Consider the following 19719-nt stretch of genomic DNA (forward strand, 5'->3'; position numbering starts at 1 on the left):
ACTCGTCATATAAACATAGCATTAAGTCAATTATCCCTGTAATTTGAGTCAATATTCGAACACGTTGGGAAAGCACATATCAAACAATCTTTGTTTTTGTTTTTTTTACATTCATGACACCCAGTGGCTGTTGAAGCTGTTGAGCTCCCAAAAGATGACATTATAAAAATGCTTAATTCAAAATTTCATTCTAAAGAACTGGGCTGTAGTTGTTTTTTGGATCAGATCAAAATTCCATAGTCTCCCCAAAAAATAATAATCATGGGACACCGACAAACCCGCCGTCCCGCCTGGAACAATATACGGATTTGTTTTTATTTCGTAAACAATTGTCGGATAAATTTGTTTGTTTGTTTTTTACGATTCTTTTCATGTAACGTGAAGGCATCGTTGAATTCGACCCCGCTTCCCATGATGCAGTGCGGCAAAGAGCCGGCGGGGACATTCAAAACTATGGCAGAAGTTTCGGGTATATTCAACAAAACATCCGACTCAGGAGACACGGAAACAACGTCCACCAGCAGCGGTGACAATGGGACAAAGAGACGTCTGTCGTTTTCGTCAGACAAAGATATCAGCACGCTGCAGCCATCGGTGGTGACATGTGAAGTGTCAACGTTACACAGTGTTGCCGACGACTCCAATTCGTGCCGAGCCTCTGCGGAGATCGCCGAACAGCTCTCACCGGCGTCCGTGATCACGCCTTTAAAGGCGGAAAGTGAGACCGAATCGAAAGACGTCTCCCTCGAATCCCGATTGCATTCAAGACGACAGAGTGTCAACAACAGCGAAGACAAGGAAAACATCGCTGTAGGTAGGTAAAGGTCGGACAACCGCCGTGTGGTCCATCATGGCACCAGTGTGTCCAGCGAGGAGGATCAGTGAAGGCATCAGGACAAACACTGCGTTTTCAGAGAACAGCATAACATGTTATTCCACCTCTTTTGTTGAACAGAAATTATTCATAGCTCAAGCATAGCCAATTATTTTTGTTATTAATTGTAAACAAAATATGTATCGACACTTGACGGTGTTGATTGACAACTATTCTTTATGGTTACTTTGAAAATACAAGGTTTTCTTGGAAAACATTAACATTATAACAAACATAGACATTATAACAAACAAAGAAAATATATTTATTTAATTAAACTATGCCCCACTTTCACCACATTAAAAGGCTGCTTTCAGTTTCATACATCTATAATCTATCGAACAATGAATAAGACCCTGGCCATTCTGAGTTATTAATACTTTTATTCTGATGCGTTGTTTACATTTTGCTGATACTACATTTTTACTTGATTGAAATTTTGAGTATTTACTGCTTATGATGGCTGTGGTAGAAGAATGAGTCATTCTTCTACCACAGCTAGATAGTAGCAATATGTGAGGTTAATGAGGAAAAGAGAATTGCTTTATTGAAAAAGTGGCCTTGCTAGATTTCAATAACAGTAAACCATATCTATGATTGATCTATGCATTTAACTTGCAAAAATTGAGCAAGACTGGTCCATTGCTCACTCTAATGACATTAATCCTGTTCTTATTTGGACAGGTGATGCCAAAGAAGAAGAAGAAGAAGGAGATACCTCTGGTCAGAGAAGTTTGCCAGATTCCAGTGTGAATGCCAGTAAACAACATGGTAACACAGAGGACGGTGATGCTGAGGTGGTGAGAAGAGCGCAGGAGCAGGGCTGTGTAAACATCGTCTTCCCTGGTACTGTAACTCAGGAAGGCTGCTGCCACTTCGTCAGTGAGATCCTCAAGTGCATTCTTTTTCAGAGACAGCAACTACCCATGACATATGACCAGCTGGTATATTCCCAGAAGAAACAACAAGCCCTAATGCAGGTGAGTGGGAAACATTATCGTAGTGCGCATCAGAATATACAAGTGAAAAGAAAATATGATTGATATTGATTTAATAATTGAAGTGTTAATCCAATGTTTTGCATTTCAGGATAAAGACACTGTGAGTCGCAGGCCGATGCAGTCTGCAGACATGGACTGGCGAAAGTGTCAGCAAACTCTTCAGGATCTAGAGGAAGTGCTGCAACAGCTGGAGGTGCTATTTTCCCTGAGCAGGGTGCCCCGTGTGCTGCTCCTAATGGGTGGCTCCCTCGTCCTGCCCAAAGAGCTGTATGAGATCAACATGGAGGCACTGGTATTGGCTGGTGGAGATCACTGTCTACGGGTGTCCTCGTGCTTAAGGCAACTTTTCCGCACACTTTTTGTGGCTGACCTTTTGTCTGACACCAGACCCGTTCGTTTAATGCCCACCACAGTCTTGGTGCTGGCTCACAGGGATTGTGGTGTAGGCTGGTTCCGCCCGAAACTACAATTTAAAGTGCCAACTCGTGTAAAGAACCAAGTTATTGCTCTGTCTACAGATCCCAGCACCTGTAATGATCCAATGGAAGAAGTTTTAGACTGGCAGGATTATGTGTGGTTTCAGGCACCCATGACTATAAAGGGCTTCAGCAAATGACCCAACGAGTTGGGGAATGCATAGTCTTTGAAATTAGAGCTCTCTTTTTGGATTCTACAATTAAATTTTAATGGTGGTTCCAGTGGATATTGAATTGAGCTGTATATGTATTAATGAATTATAGGGGCGGGGGGTGTACTTGTGATTAAAAGCATGTCAGTTAAAACGATAGTGGGTTCATTGACAACCTTTTTTATCATCTTCTGAAATATTGGGGAAATGTGTTCTCAAGATGCTTGTTGGCGTGTTAGAGAACAATGTGTATTATTTTTTATATTTATAAAGATTGTTTTACAAATTTTGCATCAAATATCACAAATTTCTAAGGATGTTAAACAGATGAACATACAGAATATGTGTTTAGTGTGAATAATGCTCTTTTTTAATCCAATCTGTGGGGACATTGCCAGTACCATCTGTGTATATGTTTACATTTATTAAAACTGTCAAGTTTTCAGCAGTGTTGCAATTTTTTAGGCACATTAAGCAATAATATGTATTGTGGTGTGGGAGAGATCATAGACACAAAGATTTTTATATACGTGTCCTATTTGGGACACTAATTAGCAATCATTTTAAAAAGTACCATAATTACCTTGGTCTGAGAGTCCATCAAAGGGCTGCACTTTTTGGATAGTAGGGACAGCAAGGGCTCCTTTAACCACCTCAAGGCTTGAAAGTGTTGGAGTACATGTTTCAATACCAACGATGTAGGGGGGCTCATTGGTGGCCACAACAACCCTGTTCTACATCAAAAACCAAAATTTTATTAGAGTAATCACATGTTATGATAAAAAGGTCAGATCCAGCTAATTTAAAGTCTTACTTAGCATCCACTCTTTCTTTAAGATGACTTTTTTAAAGTTCCTTGAAGCACATGGAGACTATCGAACCTGTGGTCCAGTAGATCATGACATTTGTCAAGAGGTCATCCAGCCTCAAGTCTCTGTATAAGTTTAATTATAATTAATAACAGTCAGCGACACTGTCTCCATATAATTTCTTTGCCTTCTTTATGTCCCCACCTGCAGTGTCTGGTTCAGTGGCCTGAATGTGGAGGTGGCCTGATTTCCTCAGGATGTCCCAGACATTCCTCTCAAAGAAAGGGGACAACTACCGGATAGCTTAAGCCCACTTACACCCACCTGGAAAGACTAACTATGGGTGCGAACAGAAATTTTAACCCCTTTTTCGATAATATTGGTTTAAGTCAAGACCTTTCATGCACCTGGAAAGATTGGTTGTGAAACTGATTAGATTACATGGTAGTTTGGGACATTTTAATCTGCATTAAGTATCAATCTATAGCTATAAATGCTCATGTTTTTCTTGTAGCAAAACATTCCTTATTTTCCTTATTTTAGTCAGTAGGTTTTGGTCATTGGTGCACTTTGTCCACGGCAAACACTGAAACAGCCAGAAAGACACAATGTTCACTTTAAGAAAAAGTGGGTGGTGGAAATTCCACTGCAGTGACACATGATTCCAGTCAGGGCTTGTTTTGCAGTTTGTATTACTGAGCTTTCTGTGTGCCATGTTGGTAATCTCCTCGCTGCAGACAGAACTGGGAGAATCCTTAACGCTCCAACAGTGTCTGGAAAACAAGTGCAACAGCAAGACTGTCAAATCCTAAAAAGAAACGTGGCACATCTGTCAACATCTGCTACTCAAATTGAATATTTTAAATAATCTTCCTTGTTTATGAGAGGCCTCTGAGAGACCCTTGCCAGGGGTAGACAGGCATGTGATTTACACCTTGTTAACACGACAAAAGTTTGAAGGACTGGACCTCTGTGTGGGCTCAGCATGTACTCAGATAGGCCAGGGTAGTAGCAAATAATATTAATAACCTTATTTCTACAGCACCTTTCAAATTAGCCTTTACAAAGTCCTTAATAAAGAGATGCACAAGGAAAAGTTTTCACGAGTCCAAGGACAAATTGCATTCGCAGAATCAAGGCCATTTTTAATACTAGACATAATATCGGAAATATATATCTCTATATATAACAGGATATTGAGAATATAAGCCATTCCAAATAACAGCCCATGAGCACATTTAGACGTTGGTTAAATGAAGGAGTTAACATATATAAACAAGTAGATCTGGTACCCCACAGTAGTGCATGGAACCGTGCTTAGTACTCGCCAGTAGGAATGTACGACCCATTTCATAGCTTGTGTGAGAATCACATTTTAATTAGTGTGTTTGCCTAAAATCTCATTTATTACTTTAAGTCTAGACTTCTACAGCATTTCACTGCGATTAAAATTCCTCGTCGCAAATGGAAATTTAACACAAAAACGAATGCGTCTGTGATGAGGCCATTCTTCTTCCTTCTCGGAGAAGTCCAAACGCCTTTGCTGGACCGTCTACCTCCGCCCTCCGGCGGGCTGCGGCCGTGGTGGAAGCAGACACATATCAGAGTCCGTGCGTCAGATGCGTGTTGGCGTTGCAGACTGTTGATTGGCTGCGAGGTGTGCCCCTCCGAATGTACACAACAGCCGTGACATCGCTGTTTAGAGAACACGGAGGCCGAGACGAGAAGAGCTGTGGTTCAATTGTTTGTGTCCGTATTCGCCTCGACAGAAACACGATGTGGAAGCTCGTCCTTCCCGTTCTCGCGGCAGTTTTGGCCGTCGGGTGGGGTGGTCTGGTGGGGGCACCCTCAGACGTGGATGCCAACGATGCCGGGGTGCAGGATGCGCTGAACTTCGCCGTCGTCAAACACAACAGAGGAACCAACGACATGTACCTCAGCCAGGTGGCAGAAGTGGTGAAGGTCCAGAGACAGGTCAGTGACGTCGAATGTGGCCCGGTGGCTGTTGGCACACTGTTGTTGGGGAACAGAAGGCCGCCCAGTGAAATGGACACAATCCGTCGTCTGTTTAGGCCACAACGAGCTAAACCAGTTGCACTAGGCCTGTACCCAAATATACCTCAGGTCACCAGCAAGTGGTTCTCTATTCAGTTCGTCACACTGTGCACACGATCCTACTAATCCGGATCATTCAGGGGCTCGCAGTGAAATAAGATCGGCCACCACAATCCTGTCACATCCTGTCCCCTCGTTTCCATCAAGTTTGACCAGTTAGTAAGGTTCACCATACTCAATATTCTCTGTTCTTCTCACCCACTTCTCCCTCCAGCTGGTTAGTGGCACGAAGTACACCATAACTGTGAAAATGGCGAAGACCCCCTGCAGAAAGGAGAGTGCAAATGAAGTGTGTGCCATCTACCAAGACCAAGAACTGGCCCGGGTAATGACTAAATAACTGCAGATTCTGTGTCTTCTGATCACAATGTGTTTCATCAGACTGCAAAGTAACTGCAAACTTCCTCTTTTGGAACCTCTGAGCTTTGCTGCTGATTGAAAGGGAATTTGCTTGCAATGTGGATCAAATACCCCCATGCCAAATTACGAAGATGTGTCACTCTCCTACGTGATAACCCTGGGGGCTTATATTCAATCATATGCATTCTTTCATGACAATAATGAAATACAAATGTGTTAGACCATAGTTGTGTTAACCAGGTGAGTAGTTTTAGCAAATAATTCAATATTTGTCTTTTACTGGAAAATCTTTTTAATCGTTAAATAATCAAATGAAACATTGAATAATTTGAAATCTGATGTGTATTCTCAACTGTTCTCCTCAGCCTTACGAGTGCACATTCGTCGTGTGGAGTCGCCCATGGCTTGGTGTTATCACGATGCTGGATGAGAAATGCTAGAAAGGAGAACAACGTGGGAAATCTTCAGTGTTGGCATTGTTTGCATGAACAGCCTTTTTTTTCTTGCAGACAAACCAAAACGTTATTAACAATACCATTTTCCTTTGATATTTCACAGTATTCTAGATTGATTAAGCTCTGAAAGTCACATTGTTTCAGACTGCAGAATAACCTGTCCAGCTTTACAGTGCAGAGACACATGATTTTTTAGAGGTGCACTAATGCATAATCAAGCAAATAACAAATAATTGTGTGATGAAATGTTTTAATAGTGTATTAAAAACTTTTTCAATGAAATGAAAATTAAATCAGCACATGAACTTAAATGAAAGTGTCCATAATGTGAATTTGTTTTTGCAGGCCCACCACTGTTAAGTACAAATGAGTATTAATTTATATTTTGGTGTTCAGGTGTCAGTTTTAAATGTTGCTAATTTTTTTTCTGTCATCTCACATAAGATAGCAAAAGGTTATCATGTAACAATGGTTATTACATAGGAAGGAAGTAATCATTACCACATAATGTACAACATTTTTCGTTTCATTCATACTTACATTATTCAACTTGCTTTCAATCACTTCCCTGTTGACAATGTTTTACACAAAATATGAGCCGGCATCTGAACAACATCATTATACAGAAGAGAAAAGTAATTATATATATATATGTATTTGTTTTAACAGTGCCACACATTTGCAAATGCAGCACAAAACTCGAATCTTCAATTAACTATACAATCGATTATATATATATATATATGTATATATATATATGTATGTATATATGTGTGTGTGTGTGTTTGCGTGTGTTTATAGAAACAGAAAATAGCCCATAGATAGGATCAAGTTAATAAATAAAAAAATTATGAATACGTAGTAGTTAAAATATTTTGACCTGTTAAATAAGTGGAAGTCTACAATGAACCGGGCTTTAGATATTTGTGCCCCCTTTGCCTTCATCCTACGTGTCGAAAGTGCGAATCGAAAGCCAACCACAACAGCAGCCTCCACGATGGACCTGGGTGCATGTTTCATTCCTTGTTAAATGATACCATGGAACTGACCGGAGAGCAGCTGAAAATTGCTGAGACCCAGCTGAAAAGATATTTACCGCGATCACTGCAGGTTCATAAAGACTTATCTAAGTATATAAGAACTGTTGCAGGCTATTGTAAGTCGGTGATCAATGTCAGTCAAATATATTGGTATATTTTTGGCTTCACTTTTGAACACTGCCTCGATGATAATAACTGGACGTCCATTCGCCGGATTGAATGAAGTACAGTTGTTTCATTTTTACGGTTTACGGTCATTTGGTCCTCATAAACAGAGTCAGGTCAGACCCTGTAAAGGTTGTAGTGGACAAATGGCCAGACTTCACTGTCCTCGTCTGCAAACCACAGCATGAGCAGGTAACTGTATGTGTATATAGTCACACACACGCGTTGTCATTAATCACTCTGTGGACTTTACATAGACTTGCATTAATAATATAATGAATAATTGAGACTCACACAAACTACTTGCCTGATCCTAACCATACACTTAACCTAACACTGACCCAAAACCTATTTGTGTATAAATGCTGTGTCCCCAATTGATATATTCTATCTCCAATACACTGGTGTGAAATGAATGTTACACACTCCCATAGTTTCAGTGTATCTCTGCATAGAGTACCTTCACATTTCATTTTCTTTACAGAAAGGGGATCTCTTCAAAGACACACTGGTTTTTGCAAAGGATGATGCCATTCTAGAGAAAACCATATGGAAGTCCTCTGTTCTTGATTGGACCAGGTACTTTTGTCTTGGTAATAGCAATAAGGCTTTTTTATCTTCCCTTTGTCCTTTTCTTAGCGCATTCCTCTTAAAGGGCTAGTTCGGTGATTTTGGAGTGGGGTTGTATGAGTTACTTATGCAAAGTTAATATGTTACCTTATGGAGATGGTGATCAGCGATGTCATTTAACAGTTTGGAGGGGAAATAGAAGTAGCGCAAGTCTGAGTCCCACCGTAGAAGACGGGACTACCGAAAAATGTATTTTTCATCTCCATAAGGTAACATATTAACTATGCATAAAAACTCATACAACCCCACTTCAAAATCACTTAACTATCCCTTTGACATAACTAACCCTATGTAATCTCTGAAGTGCTATCATGACATTCTAATGCACTGATCTTTCTGCTGAATTTTTTCAATGAAGGGATTTTATTAAATGATAAGACATATCAATGGGAAGCCTAAGGGAGTTACAAAGCCCAGACACCTGATATTTAATTACACTGCTACCATTAAAGTATAGATGTAGCTGTATTTTGAACTTTAGCTTTTCCTTCAGTGATGTCAAAGTCCTCCCATACCTGGTCGCATATAATTTAGTGATCTGTTTAGGGTCTGACATCATTTTTGTCATATTCCTACAACTAAAAAAGTTATGAGGGCAAAGATCAGTACCTTAGTCCCATTATTGCACTTAAAACATTATAGTGTTGTCCTGTAAGCATAACACTAAGAAAGGAAACAGGAGAAATGAACTGCTTGCTATATCACACCAATATTGTTATCTTTCTTTCGAGATTTGCACATTTAAGGTTTCAAAGCGAGGCAGAAATAAATTTTGACACAGGAATCTTTAATCCTGTTTAAATAATACAGTTTCCTAGTACTCAAAAGAAATACAAATACCAGATGAAATAGTAAAACAAGAACAAAAAAATCCTTTCTTCTGTCCAAGGAATCAACCTTCACCACATGGAGATATGCACAGCAGTGGCATCAGAAAAAAATGTGCAACAAACTGGCAGTGTGTCACATGGTGATGTTAGAGGATGTATCCAAGCTTCCCTCTATAGACAGGTAGAGCCAATACATAACATCTTAATTCTTGTGTCAAGTCATTATAGATCATTATTTTGGGTCTAATATTTTGTTAATAAAATGTGATTCTTCTCTTTCTGCTCTGCATCAGCTCAGGGATCTCCCTCGGCTCTCTGGATGAATCCCACATTTGCTTGGTGAGTCAGACTTGGAAGTTTGGAGAGGACAAGGTGGCTGCTAGGATGATCTGCAACATGATTGCAAACCTCCCCTCCCTGCTGTTCACTCTGCCAGAGCACAGAGGGAAAGGCTACGCCAAAGTCCTGGTCAGTACCATGGCCAAGAGACTCCACACTCAGGTCTATCCCGTGTACTGCTTCATAAAGGAGGAGAACGTGGTCTCCTACAGCCTTTTTAAATACTTGGGCTTTACTGAAGATCCTTCATACAGAAAAGCCTGGGTAGGATTTAAAGATTTTTTAGGTATTTAAAAGAAGGGTAAGAAATAAATGTAATATATTGTAAATAACTGATGAGGTCCATTGCCAAATTAGGTTCAGAATTTGAGTGAAATTTGCAGCACAGAAAAGGGGTGAGATTAAATTAGATTGATTGCTAGTCAACAGGGTAAAAAACTATTGTTTTGCCCTCCTCAATTGAAGCATCAAGCATGTTATATTTTCTCTTCAGGTACAGTTGCCTGAAACTGAAATAAGGTGACACATGGACGTGCCCTTGCAGATCTCATCTCTTTTCTGAAAGAGCAGTCGATGTATCACAGGATCTGAAATGAAAAGAAGAAATCATAAAGTAAATAATGTGCCTATTTATTATCCGATGTTTAACAAATTTTGAGATTTTGTAAATTCCAGACTGCTATGGTGCTGGGTGCCAATTAAATTTGAACCTGTGATGGATAATACCAATGCTCATAAGTGCAGGTTTTCAATTAATAATCTGTTTTACAAATGGTCAAATATAATAAGAAATCACCTTATCACCACTCCAAACTACTACTTAACTCATCAATTGTCATTTTGGTTTAACTAGTTGATGAAAGCAAATACTACTGGTGAGGTCAGATTAATAACTACATAATGAAACTGTATTAGTGCATTTATTTTGGAATAAATCTAATTACAGATTTGTTTTAAAAAATGGACTTATTTTGACTGCAATGAGAGAAAACGGTTCTAACTGCTTCACCTTTGTACTGTGAACTTTTCAAGACGTAGAAGCCAAGTCTTCCAGTACTGTAGCATCAGCTCTGAGCTCAGCTGGTGAGCGTGGGCAGGTGAGCCGTCCTTGTAGGCCACTACAATGAGTCCATGGTCCACCTGAAGAGAGAAGAGATCAGGGGTGTATAGTGTCAAGTCATCAATCACAAAGATGCTATGTTTTAAGTGAGGAATCTGACCTCCGGCTGTGAGACAGTCAAACAAAATAGGTGATGATTGGAGAATCAAAATGTCATGACAGCATTTATCTCAATAAAACACCTGGTATTTGTAGTTGCCGTCATCGTTCAAAGCCCCAGCGTAGGCTGCCACTTGAATAGGGTTGTCGTACGTGTTGCTCAGGAATGGCTTGGGCTTCTCTGAAGTCTTCCAGTCAATAACACATAGTACACCTCTGCCAATGAAAAAAAAGGGCTGATTGTAGTGACGGTAGTGTGAAAAGTACAATCTAACTGTGTCTGGAAATGTAATTATACATACCTGTAGCGAGCGACGCAATCCACAATCCCCAGGTAGTTCAGAGTGTCGTGTTTTACAGTGCTTTCAATAGCTCTCACTGCGCTGACATCTTCCAGTACGTGAGAGATGCTCTCCATGTATCCCTGAACCTCAGACAGACACAATGGATGCTCGTCCGTCCCTGTTGCACTTGACGTCAGAAGGGCATCCACAGTGGAATGGAAAAGCTTCCCTTGACTAAATAATTCTGATTAAAAAAAAAACGATTTTGAATCACTTGGGAATCTAACAATTTGAAGTTACCACACACACACACACACACAGTATGATAGTAGCATGTGATAAAACTCACTCTGACTGTATTCTTTGAAGCCATCCTCTCCAAGCTCTTCGATCATCCTCCTCTTCCACCTCTCCAGATAGAAGGTCTGCTCCGGGGAGAGCGTCTGCTGAAGAATGCGGGTCACACTCGGTGCCGAGGACCCGCCTTGGCCCCGATTTAAAACGATCCGGACCGGAGGTTCTGACTCGGGCTCCTGTGTGTCGGTCGTCTTTTGACTGAGTGAGAACGGATGAAGCCTTGTAGGTTCCCTCGTCTGTGGTTTCGTGGAGGGCATTGCAGCTTTCACAACGCGTCCATAAACGAGCTCGTCTTCCGCTCGGAGGGTCTCCGGGGTTTGGGAGCTGACCCTGCAGGACGCGACTGACCTCACCAGAGAAGAGTAGCGCTCGCTGTCCTCTGAGCTGTAGGGGCTGCGTCTCTTGGGGGATCCGAGGCGATGGCAAGCGGAGAAGTTTCGCAGAGGGAGGGAGGTGCACTGAAGCCACACGATGCCTCTGACACACACCACGCGTTTTACAAGGAACATTCTGGCGACTGTCACACAGAACGCGTGAAAACAATAACTCATTGTCTGCCTAAATACATGCAACTACACATAAGCACCGTGGTTCCAATGGTTTCACGGTACTTTTGAGCGACAGTACTTGCCCCGACATGTTCCAGACTTGCTGCTCCACACAAACAAGACTGTTTCTGAACGACGCGCCTGTTGCGTTGCACAAATGTCTGTAGCTGGGAATTGGAGTTCAGAGCAAGAATTCACGTCCGCATTTGGACCGGTAGGAACTACATTACCCACACGACGCAGTGTATCATCGAAATACGTCCGTGTGGTCATCGACTCGGTGGTGGCGGTACTAATGTTTGTTACTTTCGTGAGTTCGTTACCGGTGAGAACCGGTAGCATTTATTGTTTGGAAATAAGTTTTCACAAGCACAATGCTTTACAACAGTTACACAAACGTAAAAATGACTGATTGGCTCAAACGCCAATCGCTGCTTCAGTAAATTTGACATCGTCCAATTAGATTCGCCGTAAGGCGGGATTTAGGCGTTCATCACCAGGAAGGGGGGAAGACGGTTTGACAGCTCGTCAGGCAAGTGAGCAGTCAGCGGAGGGAGGGAGGGCTTCCTGCATATAGTTTTGTTATTTGGGTGGTTGGCCTGTTAAGACCGCTCCGTCAATTTCAGTCCCATCATGACATCCACCTTAGACGAAAACAACAAGGAAAAGGTAAGGCGGATGCTCCTCTGCATGTAAACTGCACCAAAAGTCCGCCCCGGCGGCGCGGCGGAAGCTAACAACAACCGTTGCTTTGTGGCAAGTTATTACCGCTAACTTTCCCCTGCCCACACTGCGCTAGCCGGTGGCTAAAGCTAGCTCACATTTGATTGGCAAAGCTAGACAGCGATGTCCGCGGCGTTGACTTTACGCTGAGTGGCGTCCGTTTTGCACGTATTCGGAGAAAAGGGGTTGCTAGCTACTGTAACCGAACTTCGTGTATCGCGTTCAAAACACACGCGTCGCTTATTAACGCAGATTGTTCGTCGCTACACAGAAGAGTAACACAGCCCGGGTGACATGAAGGTGTCTCTCAGATCGTCTTTGCCCCTTGTGTCCTGTGTGTGGCCCGGGTCATGTCGATGGAATGAGCTCGGACCACGAGCATGCTGACAAGTGTCAACATGCAGTGTGCCCACTGCAGCACATGACCTCGATCGGCTTGTGAGAGGTAGCTGTGGTCACTGTGGAGGATTTGAGTTAGATGTGCTTTGAATGCTATTGTTCTGCAAAGATACTTTTATTTTGTGTTTTGTCCACTTCGTATATATTAATGAGGAGGACCACACACTGCAGCCCCCCCCCCCCTCAAGGATGACCACTCAGTTGTATCAACACTTCTCTTATCTTATTATCTCTATGGGTGTATCCATTACACTGACAACTGGATGTTAGGTGCGTCCTTAAGCCAACATGACAGTAAACAGGCAAGATATGTGTTCTTTATCTCATAATATAACGAATCAACAAGGGTGGGGAGCTCACTCTTAAAGAAACTGGGTTCTGTGTCTCCTGTAGATCCAAAGCCGTGCCGCCTTCAGAACAACCCAGGCAGTGCTGCAGTGCCGCGCTTTTCTTTGCCTGTTAGGATTCTTTTAAAAATATTGACGAGCTCTTTGGGTTGACACGAGGTCTGTGCGTTGAGGCTGTGCCCAGTATGACATGTTTGAACTTTTGTATTTTCTGACTTCAAACCCCAGTTTGACCTCATCCAGAAGTTGCAGCCAGGCTTAATGTGCATTGGATCGGGTAAAGGGCGGTGGCTCTCTCAGCTGTCAGCATTGTAGATGTTAAAAGAACATTCCTCTGAATTGGTTGTGTATTGTCAAGCTAGGAAAGACTCCAGTCACTGAGGATTTGTGATGCTGCCTTCCCATCTAATTTTTTTTTGCTGATACTGTTGTGTTACATCTTTGAAACGTGAATACTGACCCTTAATAACAATAATTGTTATTATTGAACCAATATTCCAAATTCAACAGTTGGGAGATGTGAATAGTAACTCTGCTGTCCCACTTTTTACGTGGGACCCCATAGAAATGAGAGGAGATTTTCTTTTGTCTTTTCACTTCAGATCATTCGGGCAAATTTTTGGGAGAACCCTGATGTATTCTTTCTCATTTTCATCATTCTTAGATGCGCTCTGTGTCTGTGGATTTAAACAACGATGCCTCTCTCCTCATTGACATTCCTGATGCACTCTGTGAAAGGGACAAAGTCAAGTTTACTGTCCATACGAAGGTAGAAAATTATTTGAATCCTAACCTTACTCCTAACCTTAAGCATATTCAGTAAGGGTAATTGCTGGTATGTTGACAGTTTTCCTGAAGAAACTCTATTAATATAACTTTGTTCACAGACGACACTTAGCTCTTTCCAGAAGCCAGAGTTCTCCGTTCCCAGGCAGCATGAAGACTTCATCTGGCTACATGACACTCTGGTTGAGACAGAGGACTACGCTGGCCTGATAGTGAGTTGGACAAATTAACAAGACAGGAGGATGTAGTCTCACTTTTTGTCTTTGGCCTCTATGTACTCAATAAAAAAAGGAGAAGTAAGGCACAGGCTTTTTGTTAAGTGTAAATTCCTTAATAATCGAGTAGTGATCCATGTTATCTCAGTTATTCAATATTTCTTCCAAAAGTTCAAGAGTATGTTACACATTAAGACTGTAAACCCTGTCATGAATCTTAAATGTAAATTATATCCTGCTTTATCATTCATAGATTCCCCCAGCACCCCCAAAGCCTGACTTTGAGAGCCCAAGAGAGAAGATGCACAAACTGGGGGAAGGTGAAGCCACAATGACCAAAGAAGAGTACGCTAAAATGAAGCAGGAGCTGGAGGCGTGAGTGTGACACTCAAACAAAACATTGTACATTGTCTCCTTTAGACGGTGTCATGTCCTTTACAAAAGCTCCCTTTTTTGTGTAATCTGTGGTGTTTTTGTCTGTACAGTGAATACCTGGCTGTGTTCAAGAAGACTGTCCAAGTGCACGAAATCTTCCTGCAGAGATTGTCCTCTCACCCCATGTTAAGCAAAGACAGAAACTTCCAGATTTTCTTAGAGTATGACCAGGATGTGAGTTCCTCATAATGCTGACTTCCTTTCCCAAATTGTCTGTTGGAAAGAGAGGAAGTAGAGTTTACTGGACACTTGTGACACATGACTTACATCCTGCTGTGATCAGCAGTAATGCTTATCTGTGTAGTCTTTACAGAACTAGGTTGTGTTAAACGCTTTATATATCTAGCTACCAGACTTATAACATAGCACAGGTTACAAGTACGTGTGGACCATACTGTGACACATAATGATATATAAACAATAAACGTACAAACACAAATCTTCCTCCAGACCTAACTTAGTTCCATTACACAACATAATAAACTTCAATATTCAAATTAATCATATTCCTGTCATATATTTGATATTTGTCCTGTCTAAATTCTGTCCTTTTAGCTGACCGTGAGAAGAAAGAATGCCAAGGAAATGTTTGGGGGATTCTTTAAAAACATGGTGAAGTCAGCTGATGAGGTCCTCATCTCAGGAGTGAAGGTAGGCTTCTGCATGGATCTGTATTAGAATCATGGATCTGTATTTGGATGAAAGCATAACAGATGGAGTGTTGTCGCCAATTCCCTAGTTACTCTACTAGCATTTTTCTTTGTTTCCTACACAGGAGGTTGATGACTTTTTTGAGCAGGAGAAGACATTCTTGCTTGACTACTACAGCAAGATAAAAGATTCCACTGCCAAAGCAGAGAAAATGACCCGCGCACACAAAAGTATTAAAGGGTTTTTGCAATACCATATTGAGTTGGATTTTGAGTGATTCAAAATTCATCAAACTAAACTCAACTTGAATGGGATCGCTGCTGTTGAAATGAATTCATATATATTGGTATTGGGAAATGATTTGTTTTGATTGATAATTTCTGTTATTTCAGATATTGCGGATGATTATATTCACATCTCTGCCACACTGAACAGTATCTCGACTGATGATGGTACAGCAAATAAGAAGTGGGTGTTATATATAATTTTCAACGTGTCGAGTTGTGATGTAAGTTGCATTTGTTTCACATCTATCATACATTCTTTTTTTGTCAGACACCTGGAGAAATTATCCGACCTGTTTGAGAAGCTCAGAGTAGGTAGAATCTAATGTCTCATCAAAAGGAGACATAAAACTTTTTAAATTTTTTATTGTCCCTATCTATTACTATATTGCAGTAGCTACTGTGTGTCATTCTTTGTTTCTCTGACTGCAGAAAGTTGAGGGAAGAGTAGCGTCTGACCAGGAGCTGAAACTGACGGAGCTGTTAAGATACTACATGAGGGATATCCAGGCTGCGAAGGTGAGACATACTTATCTTCTGCCTTCATACAAGATTACCATGGCTTACAATGCTGTCTGGTCGTAATGCACATTACAACCAGGCACAATAGAACATGTTGCATTAACAAATACTCTGCTATTTACCACATTTTTGTTAGATTCAGCTTATGGAATTAGTATCTATTAAATTTGAATAATTGCATTTGATGAGCAGTATGAAACCCTCACACATAAGACAGAAGTGTATGCATTTCCAGATTATAATATTATTTTCTGTCCAGCACACATTCTGTTAAAATAAAATTAGACGTTGAATTGTTGGATGTTTAGCTCAATGGATTGGTAGTAATGAGGGCAAGTTATATTTAAAGTGCTTCAAGTGCAGTTTCTTTTTAAGTTCCCTTATTAAATCTTTTTCTTATGTTCATCTATCTGGAACATTTCTGTTAGGACCTTTTATACAGGCGGGCCCGGGCGTTAGCTGACTACGAGAACTCTAACAAGGCTTTAGATAAAGCTCGACTGAAGAGCAAGGACATTCCTCAGGCAGAGGAGCACCAGCAGCACTGCCTGCAGAAATTTGACAAGCTTTCAGAGTCTGGGAAAAAAGGTTTGTAGCACCATACATAATAGATGCAGACGGATTCTGTACTTGTTGTTTTTTTGTGTCTAAAATTGTATGTGTTTTTCTCCTAGAGCTCACTGGTTTCAAGGGCAGGCGTGTTGTGGCCTTCAGGAAGAACCTCATAGAGATGGCTGAGCTTGAAATAAAACATGCCAAGGTAAGTAGCACAATACGGCTGACTGCTGCAAGAGAAGCCCGTCAATCCTTAGATACACTTATACTTTGTTATATAGTCTGGTGATGTTTAACTAATGAAAAATACTTAAATAATACTCCTATGGGGACATAAACTTACCAAGCACTTTATTAAGAGCACATACTAATCTGGGGCAAGTGCTCCCTTTGCCTTAAAATGGCTTCAGTTCTGAATTGAGACAACATTTGCCATTAAAATTGTGGCCATAAAGAGGTGCACATGGTCAGAAGCAATATTTATTATTATTGTTATTATAATTGGTATTTAGGGGGACCCCAAGCTGTGCAAAGAAAACATTTACCATTCCATCGCACCCATACCAGCAGTCTGGACTGATCTTACCATCTGCATCTCAGTAGAAAACCAGATTTATCAGACCAGGCTTTGCCAAGTCCTGGTGAGAACTCTGCCCCCTACCGCCTCAGATTTCTCTTCTTGCCTGGCAGGAGTGGAAATGGACGTGCTCGTCTGCTGTCTGCTGACTGTCAGCACATCAGCCTCAAATCTTGATGTGTTGTGCATTCTGAGATACTTTTCTGCTCATCACAGGAAAGAGTTTTTTTGAGTTACCATAGTCTGTCTGTCAGGTCCAACCCATCTCACCATTCTCCTCTTATCACACTCATTAACAAGGAGTTTCCATCTGCAAAACTGGTCCTGACTGGATGTGGAGGCGAAAATCCCAGGAGATCAACAATTTAATACCATCAAATACCCAAACCAGCTCATCTGGCGCCATACATAATGCCACACTCAAAATCACTGAGATCACATTCTGTTGTGAACACAAACCAAACCTCCTGACCGCTATCTGCATGATTTTATACACTGCACTGCAGCCACATAATTTGCTGGTTTATTATTTGCATTAATAAGCAAGTGTACAGGTGTTAAAGAAAAGGGCATGATGAATGCACTAAGCAGAATGACCCATCTGACATATTCAGATTACACAAAATACAGATAATGTTTCTATCAGGCTGGACTTGAACCCATTGACTGTAATTTGATATTCAGTATATAGTGTGTATTAGGAATACTATAGGAGTAACTTAGCTGTTTTCTCTTGTCTCCACAGAACAATGCGACTCTATTGCAGGGATGCATTGACCTGCTCAAGAGCAACTGAATTATTTTTCTAGTGGTCCTGTCCTACCATCACCAGGTGACCAGGCATTACAAATAGAAACCAGGCTTCCCTGGGGTCCCTGCATGGACAGGATTCAAGACTTATCTCTGCTCCCACCCAGGGGTCTGATGCCACTTTAAAAACCTGCACAAGACTGCAAGTGTCTCGTAAGCAGAATGTCTTCATGTTTACAGAGTCCCTGTCCTCAGGCCTGAGGTCCGTCCTTTCCCATTATTTATGGAAGTTAAACTCGGTGTGCATGCTGCCATCAGCGAATCAGCCTGCCACCATTAAGGTCTTCCATATTTTTGCAGCACCACCAGAGGTGACTTCTCTTTTTTTGGGGGATTATTTCTACATTTCTCATTTTAACATTATGCACATAGTAAAAGTCTTGCCTTTTTGATTTTTGTCTCCATTAATTTGAACTCTTTCCTCCTCCCCCATTTAAATACCTTTTTAAAAAGGCTCAATTTTTTTTTTGCATAACGTTTTATGATTCATATGCTCAAGTTTTGGGGGCTTTTCTGTTCGTAAAAGGAACAATTTTACAGATGCAAAACTAGTGCCTGGAAAAAAGCATCCTCATGCTCAGCATTCCTGGGCTCTGAGATTAGAGTGCGACCAAATCACCCCTTTAGAAGACAAGACCGATCATCAAGTGTTCAAAAATAACTGCACTTCACCTCAGGAATGGACAGTTGGATTGGTCCAGATATTCTTGTTTGTAAGAAGTGGCCTCAGATCCCACAGTTATCAAAGACGCACATTAGTATTGCAAATATGGATGAATCGTATTTCGGCAAGAGACTTCTTGGAGAATGTCAAACCAGAGGCTATTTTGAGCATGAGCATTTTCATCTACACATTTTCACGGGGCACCCGGGATATCCCTGTACTACATGTATTATGTCCCCCAGCTTCTTCACCGCAACCAACTCTGCCTTTTCACTCTTTTCCTTTTCAGTGTGTAATTATTGTTTTTCCTTATTTTTTTCTTTAATTGTTATTGACAGACTCTCGTGTATCAGACCCAATATATTTTACCAGATCTTCTAAACAGTTGGTTTATTTTAAACCGTTGTAAAAAAATGCATTAAAAAGATGAAAAATACTTTACAATCATTACCAGGGTCAGTGGAGTGTTAAAATGCATTTTAGTTTTATAAGAAATTGAATGTATTTCTAATGGATTCCAACTGTGTGAATACCTTTACATGATGCTTTTCCTACAGAACAGCATTTTATAAATTTGTAATAACGGCATTGAATAAATCCTTTCCCCCCAAGCTTTGCTACTTGATTTGAGTTTGTGTAACTTTAAAAAAAAAACTTTTTATTTACAAGTCCTTTAAAGCGCCACCCATCATACCACTAGGTGGCAGTATCATCTATCCATTTTATCCTGTTTCCACAAGGCTTCCGTTTGGGGGCCCTTGGATTTAAACACAGCTGTATGACTGTTTGTGTTAAATCCATTGAACACAGTACATCCTGGGATGGGACAGTGGCAGTGTATTAGGTAAGCTTTGAGGAAATGCCAGAGTGCTCATGGGAATCTGCACCACCAAAATGCACATTTCATGTCTTACTTTATGAGCAGCACTTAGCAACATGACCCAAACAAATAATCTGCAGCAAAACTCTTTAGCCCATGCAAAACCTTTTTTTTTGCATACCAGGTCATTCATCGAATGATTCCTGCTAGTATTGTGGTCAATGTGTTATTTGTGGTATGCAGTAATTTCACACGTACAGCTTTGACAGTTTATACA

At 41.0% G+C, this 19719-nt stretch overlaps 5 protein-coding genes across 6 annotated transcripts; 4 read left to right on the plus strand and 1 right to left on the minus strand.

Annotated features, from left to right (window-relative positions):
* Positions 1-411: 411 nt before the first annotated feature.
* Positions 412-2948, plus strand: LOC118283507 (MAD2L1 binding protein). Of its 2 annotated transcripts, XM_035605566.2 has the most exons (4): positions 412-814; positions 1559-1674; positions 1786-1854; positions 1964-2948. In XM_035605566.2, the coding sequence occupies exons 1-4, from the start codon at positions 412-414 to the stop codon at positions 2489-2491; spliced, it is 1116 nt and encodes a 371-aa protein (XP_035461459.2). In that variant the 3' UTR covers positions 2492-2948. The 2 variants fall into 2 exon arrangements, with proteins under 2 accessions (XP_035461459.2, XP_035461458.2); XM_035605565.2 differs by having other exon boundaries at positions 1559-1854.
* A 1981-nt stretch (positions 2949-4929) lies between these two features.
* On the plus strand, positions 4930-6553 carry LOC118283509 (cystatin-C). The gene is made up of 3 exons (XM_035605569.2): positions 4930-5286; positions 5642-5752; positions 6153-6553. The coding sequence occupies exons 1-3, from the start codon at positions 4984-4986 to the stop codon at positions 6225-6227; spliced, it is 489 nt and encodes a 162-aa protein (XP_035461462.2). The 5' UTR covers positions 4930-4983; the 3' UTR covers positions 6228-6553.
* A 727-nt stretch (positions 6554-7280) lies between these two features.
* On the plus strand, positions 7281-9545 carry si:dkey-76k16.6 (uncharacterized protein LOC566817 homolog). Its single transcript, XM_035605570.2, is given in 6 exon segments — positions 7281-7352; positions 7508-7639; positions 7932-8040; positions 8967-9021; positions 9023-9088; positions 9201-9545. Coding segments are annotated over 6 exon segments (774 nt in total). The 3' UTR covers positions 9541-9545.
* Positions 8844-12003, minus strand: mgme1 (mitochondrial genome maintenance exonuclease 1). The gene is made up of 5 exons (XM_035605567.2): positions 11099-12003; positions 10768-10993; positions 10549-10681; positions 10256-10386; positions 8844-9833 (listed from the first exon to the last, which is right to left on the minus strand). The coding sequence occupies exons 1-5, from the start codon at positions 11655-11657 to the stop codon at positions 9794-9796; spliced, it is 1089 nt and encodes a 362-aa protein (XP_035461460.2). The 5' UTR covers positions 11658-12003; the 3' UTR covers positions 8844-9793.
* Positions 12004-12165: 162 nt separating this feature from the next.
* On the plus strand, positions 12166-19233 carry snx5 (sorting nexin 5). Its single transcript, XM_035605564.2, has 13 exons — positions 12166-12323; positions 13788-13892; positions 14011-14121; positions 14378-14499; positions 14610-14733; positions 15115-15210; positions 15335-15440; positions 15603-15678; positions 15766-15805; positions 15927-16013; positions 16445-16604; positions 16691-16776; positions 17894-19233. The coding sequence occupies exons 1-13, from the start codon at positions 12288-12290 to the stop codon at positions 17942-17944; spliced, it is 1200 nt and encodes a 399-aa protein (XP_035461457.1). The 5' UTR covers positions 12166-12287; the 3' UTR covers positions 17945-19233.
* Positions 19234-19719: the final 486 nt, after the last annotated feature.

Source organism: Scophthalmus maximus, chromosome 10 (genome assembly GCF_022379125.1).
Source record: "Scophthalmus maximus strain ysfricsl-2021 chromosome 10, ASM2237912v1, whole genome shotgun sequence".
NCBI classification, from domain to species: domain Eukaryota; kingdom Metazoa; phylum Chordata; class Actinopteri; order Pleuronectiformes; family Scophthalmidae; genus Scophthalmus; species Scophthalmus maximus.